Raw genomic sequence first — 10733 nt, 5'->3', positions numbered from 1 at the left:
TTAAACTAAAAAAAAATTTTTTTTAAAAAAACCTATTCACAACCTACCCAGCAGTCATTGACACACACACACACACACACACACACACACACACACACACACACACACACACACACAGTTAGCTAGTGAAAGTAGTATGGTATGTTCATATCAAAATATATGCACATTCTTCTATTTTAAGATATTAATATGGTTTTACAGGGCAAACAGGTAAAATCAGTTTCATAGCATCCAGCTTTATGAAATTTAATTTCCGAGTGTGGGAATACTACTTAGCGCAGAAGAATAACTGCTTTTACTTTTGACATTGGCCTACTATAGGTCTTAAAACACGTCATTATAGAAAAAGTTAGAGATCTTCATAATTTATACTCATATAAGTAATATAGGTCATATGAGTTACTAAGTTCAATATGTAGTTAGGCTAGGCCCCCACTGAATAATGGAAAGAATATTTATGAAGGTTAATATATCCCCTGCATCCTGCTGGGTATTGCTGCTGCCATCAAGGAGTGTCATTGCTATGGGGTGGGGATGCCTGGTCTGGTCTAGGTGGGTGGTAAATGTTGACAATGACATTGTATTGTCACAAGATGGTCAAAGTTATTTTCTCCTCCTGTCAGTGGTTTTAATCTCGTAGCTGATTGGTGTACATTGATCACGTATTTTACCCCCAAAATAGCATTAAAGATGCACTTTATAATGTTTTCCAAAAGATGGCAATTCCTTTTTTGCTATCAGACGAAACAACTAAAAAACTAATGATTTCAGACTTATTTCCATGTATGAATTATATTCTGGAGCATCGTGGGATGTCTTTGACCTCACTTATCTTACAGCACAGAGCTCTGTGTGCCCACGTGCCTTCGCGTGAGCCCAACTACAGTATCTGTGAGTGGAGAGGTGAGACAGGCACTGGGCCGCCACGCAAATAACTGTCACTTTGCACCAAACAAGCTTGGGATCACATTCGCTCACACACACACAGGGACATCTCAGTGCAGCGAGTAGCCGAGTGTTTTAGTGGTTTCCTCCCCGGCTCGGCAGACCAGAGGAGTAGTAATCTATTCTGAAGGCGGTAATGAGTGAGTGCACACACACGTAATCCACCCTACCCCATACCAAGACAATCTGGCAGAACCGCGACTCACACGTGAAGAGAAAAGCTGAAAGGAAGGGGGGAGAAGAAAAAGAAAAACAACAACTTGGCCGCAATCTGTCTCTGGCACGAATGTAAAAGAAGACAACAGGATCTAACGGTCTAATATCCTTGTACGGAGCTAAGCTCTAAATACTATTTTATACTGCTTAAAAACATGATACACGGTCTTTGGTGTTGTTGGACAGCTTTGGCCCAAAGTGAAATATTTCTAGTCGAAAGCATTCACTTCCATAAACATTCATGGTGCTCAGAGGCTGAATTCTCCTCCAGTAGGTTAATACCTGGACTCATGACATTAAATACAAAGATTCACGTCTCTCAGGACAAACTCTAATACCGGTTTAAGGCAAAGTATCTGAAAACTAATGACAAAATTGCCATTATTCTTAGCTTTATTTTATGTTTAGTGCTTATTGGCTTATGGTGCTAAACAACCTAAAGATCTTAAGAAAGCTGCTAGAATGGCTGTAGGTCCTTCTGCTTAAATGCAATTACTCATGTCCCCTATGGGATTCCATAGATTTGCTGTTGCAAGGCAAATTCCCACTAAATCTTGGGTTTATATTTACCTCTTTGTACAAGGCCCACTGGATTCAGATAAAGATGTGAGAAGGTAGATATTGATATCATTTTATATCAACATCATCAATGGTTTAATGTAGTTACTGGCAGCAGTATGCGCTGCAGCTGCTGCTTGTGTCTTAGTGAATTTGCAGTAAATCCTACAAGTAATGGACGACTTAAGAGGCAAGGAGGAATTATGAGTCAGCAGGTAATTGCTTTAAAATCATTGATAAGCCAGTGAAATCGGACGTAGTCTAAAGCCCACTTTGTCTTGTGGTGGTGGGGGCAGCACGTGGGTGGGGGGCCTTTTGTGGACTCTGAAAGTAAAAGATTACATTTTCACACTGATTAACGGATAAGAAGCTTTGGCGTAGCTCCAGGCACCATGGGACATGGCGTGTGCATGAGCGTCCTTGTTCAGTCCAGCGGGACACTGAAGGCAATTATGGTTTTAAGCCAGCGGGTTGGAATCAATTATCACATGCCAACTTCCTCAAGCCCATCTGTCTGAGCAGGTTTTTCACCTAAGATGAAGAAAAAACATTAATCTACTTCAATTAAACTCCAAATATAATTACAGGGAATAAAATGAAACTACATCAGCACATGCACCAATCAGGCATAACATTATGACCACCTTCCTAATATTGTGTAGGTCTCCATTGTGCATCCGAAACAGTTGTGACTCATCAGAGAATGGACATGGTCCTTCTGAGGGTGTCCTGTGGTGTCTGGCAACAGAATGTTGTTAGTGGGGGGCCTTTGAGTTGAGGGGAGGGGTCTCTGTGAATCATTGCACAGATACTTGATCAGTTTGGGATCTAGCGAATCTGGAGGCCAGGTCAACACCTTGTGCTGTTTCTCATGTTTTTTTTTTTTAAGTTGTTCCTAAACTGTTTTTGTGTGTGTGCCTGTGTCATGCTGCATCCTGCTCGGGATGGCTGCTGCCATTGAGGAGTGTCATTGCTATGTTGTGGGGGTGCCTGGTCTGGTCTAGGTGGGTGGTACATGTCTAAGTAACAACCACATGAATGCCAGGTCCAAAAGTTTCCCAGCAGAACACTGTATTGTCACAAGATGATCAGTGTTATATTATAATAATGTTATAACTAATCTGTGTATTTTGATATTAAATACAGTATATTAAAATGCATATATTGCCTCTTCCCTTTTCCTTTATGCCGATTTTTTTTTTTGGTAGGTTTTAGGTGTTTGGCGTAATCTTGAGAAATACTCATAGCTGACAAGAACCAGACCCAATAAGCCTGCAGTGGATAGTAACACTTGATGTGTCTGCTGACCCTGTTATTATCCTCAGCTGTGGGTCTCTACTCATGTATGAGCAGAGTAGTAACACACTGACACTTGGCCTCAGCACCATGGTATTAAACCCTTTGATGACCACATCCCAATAGCATTCACATTACATAACACACGCACAATTATCAATGGAAAGAAGTGAAATAAAAACCACAAGATACGTAGCTATCTCTACAATAACTACACAACGCTCATACTGAAATGATTATCACAATTTATATATCACTCTTGTAGGTGACATTATACTTCGTTAGCGGTTGTAAATGTTTGAAAGGGTCAAGCGGGCCCTCAAGAGTCATTATGTCGTATGTACACAGTTCCATTATGGTACACTTGTGGTTTTAAATGTTCCCCAGCTTCTCCTGAGCTCCTGTGGTCTGTGGGTTGGCGTTAAGTGATCTCCTTAAAGGCCCTCTTCTCCACATACTTCAGCTTGAGTCTCCTCTTGAACCTAAAAAAATGGGGGAGGGTGGAAAGAAACATTTTACTTAATATACACCTTGTGAATTTGTACAATTTGTACCATAGGCTCTTGATGAGACGTTATGTAACAGTAAAGCGAAAGTCCTTACTTGGCTCTTTCTCTGGGTTCGATGAGGTTCCTCTTCTGCAGACTCTTGAAGCGGTCCTTGAGGACGCTGCCCTCTGGCTGCAGAGTCATAGCATTACAAGAAATGAGAGGGGAGAGACAAGTCCAGACAAATTCATGAGACAATGGTCAATCTGCTCTGACTGCATACACAGTTCCCACCTAAGCTATAAAACCTATTCACACCTCAAAGACTCAGATAAGTATTATTTAAAGACATAATGGCAGGAGATAAGAGAGAAGAACTGGGAATTTTCCACCAATTAGATCAAATAAAACCGTAATGTGGAGAAAGTGGGTCGTCACAGTATTACAGAATAGGATAAAGCTTAGAGTAAGACAATACAGAGTGCTGAAGATAATTCACCCCCCGAACGAATCAAAAGTCATTACAGATAAACTGTGTCATTGCAGGCTTAAGGTCAAAGTGGATGAGTAAGCCCAAATTCCAATTGTCAGTGAAGTACCTTGAGCCGTCGTAGGGAGCCAGCCAGCTCGTCACTCAGCTGAACCTCCAGGTCCTGAGGCTGGAACCTGACAGTAAATAAAACAAACAAGCATTTATAATGTGGATAAAAGTTTGTTAGTTGCAGTGAACACATGTCTATGCTGCCAATAAAACTCACAGGAACAATTTCAGTTTATTCAGAAGCCATCATTCATGTTGCTGAAGAAAATTTAAATAATATATATCAGCCACTACCAACAGAAAACTGATTTGGTAATCTGTAAAGCATGTACACAGGCATAACATTATGACCACCGTTCTAATATTGTGTTGGTCACTCTTTTGCTGCCAAAACAGCCATGACCCATCAAGGCATGGACTCCACTAGACCCCTGAAGATATGCTGTGATATCTGGCACCAAGATGTCTGCAGCAGATCCTTTAAATCCTTTGTTGTGAGGTTTGGCCTCTATAGATTGGATTTGTTTGTACAGCACATCCCACAGATGCTCAATTGGATTGAGATCTGGGGAATTTGGAGGCCAAGCCAACCCCTCAAACTTGTTTTTGTGTTCCTCAAACTATTCCTGGACCATTTTTACTTCGTGGCAGGGTGCATTATCTTACTGAGAGAGGCCACAGCCATAAGGAAATACCATTTCATCAGGGGTGAACATGGTCTGTAGCAATGCTTAGGTAGGTGGTACGTGTCAAAGTAACATCCATATGGATGGCATAACCTAAGATTTCCCAGCAGAACATTGCCCAAAGCATCAGACTGCCTCCGCCGGCTTGACTCATTCCCATAGTGCATCCTGGTGCCATGTGTTCCCCACGTAAGAGACACACATGCACCCGATCATCCACGTGATGTCAAACTTGTTACATACTCCACGAGAAGAGAAAGATTTGTACTCCTAGGGCTGCGTGAACAGAATGACGTCATTTTGTTCTGTTTAGGAGTTCTTGCAGCTTGTTCTCCACACATCAGCAGAACTTTTCTCGCGTGGTGTCCCCCAACTATTCTGTGATTGGTCAGAAATTGGAAGTGGGCGTGATTAATGTGGAAAAGCAGAAATGCCAGCGGCCACTCTGTGAGCTCCCAGACGCCAATATTCGTGACAGCTAATCTCTCCTGGGTAGAGATCAGCATAACGTGTGTGGGGGTGACGGACACAGACCACATGGGCCAGTCTTTGCTCCCCACATGCAGCAATGAGCTGTGGCCGCCTTGACTTTGCCGCCAGCTCACCACTGTTCCTTCCTTGGACCAACTTTGACAGATAATGACCACAGCAGACCGGGAAAACCCCACAAGAGCTGAAGTTTTGGAGATGCTCTAAATCGTCTACAATCACAATTTGACCGTTGTCAAACTTGCTCAAATCCTTACACTTTTTCCTGCTTCTGATACATGAACTGTGTGGGCAAAATGTTCACTTACGGCCTATTATATCCTACCCAATGACAGGTGCCATGATGAAGAGATAATCAGTGTTATTCACTTCACCTCTCAGTGGTCATAAATGTTAAGCCTGAATGCTGTAAATGGTTAAATCCTGCATTATTCGAGACTTTATAATAAAATAATACCATCATCCTTCGCATAGCTTCAAAGAGAATATCCACCAGCTTTCCACAACAAAGTGTATAAAATGCATGTGGAGTTTTGATGCAAAACCAGGATAGGAGAATCTAACAGAACACATTCTGAATTTAAATAATTATATTCTTGTAGCTTTACCCATACTAGGGACTATAAATCACAATAACTTTCCCTTTTAACAAACCCATTTAACAAACAGGAACAAGTGTAAAAAGATGTGTACTTGAGTTTGCCGAGGCGTCTGGGCTGAGACTTCTCTGCCTCCTGCTTGGCCTTGCGTTTTATCTGTTTGGTCTCCGTGTTCTGCTCCTGCTGTTTGATGGATGCTTTTATGGAGCGAAGCTGGAAGAGCTGCTGCTGATGGTCAATTTGCTTTCTCTGAGCAAGCCGCCGTTGCACCTGGAATGGGGTAAAAAAAGAAGAGTAAGAGTGAGGTGATGTTTAGATGATGAGCAAAACAAGGCTGTAACACACAAAACTACCAGGCCAGCTGTGACGTCACCTCATGTTACCTGTATCTGGAGCAAATTGATTTTATCAATCTGAGCCATATGAATGAAACATACCCAGTAATGAAAATCAAATGGAGCGTTACAAGACTTCTCAGGCTATGAAAGGCTAGAAAGAGTTATAAACCATCCAGAGATGGACTCTGCTGAATCATGCTAGTCAGTTGGTCTACTGTTAATTCTGGATGAACAGCCAAACAGAGTGATCTCTCTCTGAACGACTTCTGCTAATCGTTCTAAAGCAGCATGTTGAATCGGATGAAAAGCCTGTGTTAGGCGTCCGACAAGCGCCACCATTTGTGAGGCACACATCAACAAAACTATAGCTGGAAACACTCAGACATTCCGACTCTGGCCAACGGTAGAAGTCACTGAACTAGTTCATTTGTGTACTTACCTTAATTCTGTCTGCCTTCTCCTTCTTTCTCTGTCTCTCAGTCTTCTTCTCCGCCAGTGAGATGGCTCCCACTGCTGCGTCCTCCTCGTTTTCACTGGCAGCTGCTTCCTCCTCCTCATTCTCCTCCTCAACCAAACCTTCCACCTGCTCACGAAGGATCACCTCCTGAAAAATACAAAAAACACATGTCAGATCAAAATCTAAATCCAGCTGTCAGCTGCAGCAGAGGATAAGAGCTGGAATAAACGTCTGTACCTCTGTAGCTTTGTCTTCTTTCTTGACAGCCAGCTGCCTCTCGATTTTGTCCTCTTCCTTTTTTTTCTTGACCTCTACTTCGTGGGCCTCCTGAAGCAATGCCTAGGTTCACAGAGTGAGTAAACGAGCGGAGGAATGAACAGACAGTCAGTGGATACAGGAGCAACTTAAGCATTTACATACTAAACTATGAAGCAGAAAACAGGACTGCATGAATAGACTTCTCTGTACAAAGGGCTCAACAAAATAACAAAGCCTAAACAAAGGGTTTTCTTGAAGATGTTTCACCACTCATCCAAGTGGCTTTAAAGAAAACTCAAGGCGCTGACTTTGTTTTAGCAGCTATTCTAAGCCCTGGATGAAGGACAATCCTCTCGACATACCTGGTGAGAGAAGAAGTCTGGGTTGTATGATCCTCCAGGAGCGATCACCTCCACAGCGGGGAGCACGGACGGCTTCTCATTCAACTTCTCTGGACGCTAATGAATCAATCATGCAGTTTCATTAGTTAAACTCCAACGCCCCAACTCTATGTGTCTAATGTCAAATGGCTGCCTTAGACTTAATCATGTTAAAGCCGTTATTCTCACCTTAACCTGCTTCTTGCCCGTCTGTTGAAGATACCAAGGATCAGCTGATTCTTTGGCTGTGATGGAGGAAACATACAAAGGTTTTATGCATGCATAATAAATGTGTCACGTCAAAACTACAACGTCAAGTCAGATCCCTGTGGCAGCCTTCCAAGTTGTTAAGCTTTTAGTAGACTGAACTGCAAAGGAAGATAAGCTCTGAGAAAGCAGACCAGGTGGCACAACTGACAAATCCTACTTCTGCATCTGCCTGGTCTGGCCTGAACTTGGTCTACACAGGGGTCATCAATACTTGCATATTTCAACTAATGTTTTAAGTAGGCCGACATTCCCCAGTTCATTAAGTAAAATAAAAATAGATAGCCCCTTTGTTTGGAGTCCCCCAAGTTACATTGGCTGACAGAAAACTGAGGCTTAAAAAGCTTTATATAAGAAAAAAATGTGCAACAGCTGCTGAAACTTAACTTCTGCATTGAAATGAAGCTTAAGACAATGATACTCAAAGCAGGGGAAATGCACACGTGAATGTGTTCTTATCCCCCACTTGGATCTTTTATGAAAAACCTTACTCAAACTGTCAGTGGACAAAAGCAATCAGAAGTTTGCCATTTATGATCAGAGCTCCATGTGATGGCATTGTGTCTGGCCAGCTTTTAAACCCTGCATGCAATTGCCAAAGACAACAACTGGAGCATTGCCAGATTTCATTTTTTGTTGCGTGTAAGTATAAATAGACTTCTGGCAGTAAATGTTTAGATCACAGGTTATGTCAAACTGAAGAAGTCTCTCCCTAAGCCGACACTGTGGGGCTAGTAGATAAAATAAAATTACACGTGTATCCTCAGATCCCAGAAAACTGTTCACACAACAGTTATCTGAGCTCCATGCTGATCTTCACATTCCCATGAAGGAAATACTGGGAGCGCAAGGATGGAATCATCACTGGACAAACACACACGTACATAAATACACACACACAATCACACAAACACACACTCCACTCACGTGCTTGTCCCCATATGTCATAATAGTCTCTGTTTGGGTTGTTGTTGGCCTCTGTCGCTGCCTTCTTGGCTGTCCTGTCTACAGGCCGTCTGTTCAGCAGCTGTTTCTGCCGCCGTGGCACAACACCTTTGGCTGCCAGCTGCTCTGCCTTCTGGGCAATGCGCCGGAGCTTCTTGGCATTTGGTTGCTGGTAGGACAGCACACTGGTGGGGGAGGAAGAGGAGATGATTAGTTGATTGCGTGAGACGCAATGAGATAAAGGTAATTATTCAAATCAGATATAATGTCTTGTAGTGAAACCCGCAATTATGACCCTGGATATTAAATCTACACTATGGTGTGTGTTTCTATATCCTCAGATCCCAGGACACTGATCACATAACAGTCTCCTGAGCTCCTGTGTGTTGTCTTCACATTCCCATGAAGGAAATACTGGGAGCGCAAGGATGAGATCATCACTGGACACAGAATCAAACTTTTAAATATTAAACATTAAATAAAAGAAAAACTGATGTTTTAATCTCTTATGTCATGTATGAACTGCTGTAAAACCGCTACAGTCAAATCAGACATCAGATACAATACTGGGTGATGAAACCAGCTAAACTAAATGCATCGCTAACATACCCACTCATAGTCCATATTAAGAACGATGGGTTCAGCGGAACATTTCGTGTAATATTGTATTAAATACCAAAGTCCACCATATTTTTAGGCAGTTGTGCACAAAACTTTAAATTCACCTTGTAAAACATACCATTCCTTCACACCGAAATAATTAACTACTACTACTATTACTACTACTACTTCAGTTATTGGTACAGTTTAGCCACAGAGGAGAATTGAAGATAAAACACAGATACTGACTCTTTAGGTGGTGGTACTTGGGAGTCGTGCTGGAGGATCAGGTCTATCCTCAGGGGACGCTGCGCTTTTCCTTTCCTCTTCTTCCCTGCGACTGGCTCTGGTGCTTCACAGAAAAATCAGATTAACCAACAAGCAAAAACCTTCAAATAACCATTTTTCTCAAAAGGGAGCAATCATTGCATTGACTGGAAACTTCTGAACAGATGGACTATAACTTGGCCTTTAAATGAACTTGTGATGCTAATGGCACTGACTTTTGCAAATCATAGATCATGCAGATCACTTTTCTGAATAAACAAATGCACAAGTATAATATTTCTGTTTCATTCAAGCTCTCTTTGTGCACTGTGTGTGTACGTGTGAAAATGCGCCGACGTTTCAAGTAATTTTTAAGAAGAAATGTAGAAACTCCTTAAGCAGAAATGAATTGTTGTCTGCTTAATGATAACGTATACATAAATCACACATTTACCTTTCTGTTCAGGTTTCTCCGGTTGTCCAATATCCAAAAAGAACAAACTGTCATCGGACTTCTCAGACAGTAGACCGCTGAAAAAATAAATAAAATAAAAGTTCACACATGTCATCCTTGAAGTTAAAAAATATAAAATAAAAAATGCTTTTGCGACATATCAAACCCAACAATGATCTGACTAGACAAGGGCCCAGTGGCCCTCAGGTTCAGTCATAGACGACTGGAACCGCTTTTCAGTTAAGCATGTCCCAGTGTGAACCAGTGAACCAGTGGGAATTTCTCGATTTAAATTGATTAAAAACAGAGAGAGACCGCTATGCCACAATGACCTAAAAACAACAGGTAATGTTCCAGTACAGGTGCCAGCATTAGATGCGACAGAGGTATTATTCCTGATATCTCCTCTATTGTGATATTAGAAGTATTAGTGGGAATGTTAAGAGTTTAACGTTAAACCGTTTTGGTCCTCACCACATACGGAAACTTACCCGGTGGCCCTCTCTTGAAGCCTGACGTCTTCTAAAAACTCCTCTACATCGTTTATATCGCTGTGTTTGCCCCAGTTCTTTTTCTTGTTTTTGTTGAGGCGTTTTCTTCGACTGCTGACCAAACCTGATGGGTCTGAGGAGCCCTTTAAAGTCAAAAAGCCTGGCTGCGAGGCTACCACGCGTTTCAACCTCCTGGCAGACGCCATGTTGGAGGAGTAGAGAAAGAAAACAGTGCTGGGTTTCTTCTTCTTATTTAGTGCCGTGGTGAGGGCGGTGGCGCCACCTGCAGGACTGATACAGTAAATGCTGTTAAAGTGGTTTTGTTAGTAACTTGTACTTTATTAAATATGTGTTGTTGTTTTTTTCTCCCCATCATATTTTACAAGTTAATCATCATTTTTATTTATAACGGAGTCACGTCTGGATCTCGATGTAAAGGGACCACAACGAAGAGACGT

The 10733-nt window shown here is 42.0% G+C and overlaps 1 protein-coding gene across 1 annotated transcript; it reads right to left on the bottom strand.

Annotated features, from left to right (window-relative positions):
* Window positions 1-2278: 2278 nt before the first annotated feature.
* Window positions 2279-10503, bottom strand: nop53 (NOP53 ribosome biogenesis factor). Its single transcript, XM_084558683.1, has 12 exons — window positions 10276-10503; window positions 9785-9861; window positions 9313-9415; window positions 8446-8648; window positions 7441-7496; window positions 7234-7329; window positions 6851-6952; window positions 6596-6760; window positions 5913-6088; window positions 4103-4169; window positions 3619-3695; window positions 2279-3497 (listed from the first exon to the last, which is right to left on the bottom strand). Exons 1-12 carry the CDS (start codon window positions 10479-10481, stop codon window positions 3437-3439), a joined length of 1389 nt encoding a protein of 462 aa, XP_084414809.1. The 5' UTR covers window positions 10482-10503; the 3' UTR covers window positions 2279-3436.
* Window positions 10504-10733: the final 230 nt, after the last annotated feature.

Source organism: Chelon labrosus (assembly GCF_963514085.1).
Source record: "Chelon labrosus genome assembly, chromosome: 13".
Classification (NCBI taxonomy): domain Eukaryota; kingdom Metazoa; phylum Chordata; class Actinopteri; order Mugiliformes; family Mugilidae; genus Chelon; species Chelon labrosus.
This window is presented reverse-complemented; position numbering and strand designations above follow the sequence as displayed.

Bases quoted from the DNA above. Each gene is read 5' to 3' on its own strand.
- nop53 (XM_084558683.1), bottom strand. From the start codon at position 10,481: ATGGCGTCTGCCAGGAGGTTGAAACGCGTGGTAGCCTCGCAGCCAGGC. The intron at 8,649-9,312 runs GTCAGTATCTGT...CTCCCCCACCAG, and splicing joins CAAGTACCACCACCTAAAGA to TGTGCTGTCCTACCAGCAAC. The intron at 3,696-4,102 runs GTACTTCACTGA...ATGACTCTGCAG, and splicing joins GCTCCCTACGACGGCTCAAG to CCAGAGGGCAGCGTCCTCAA.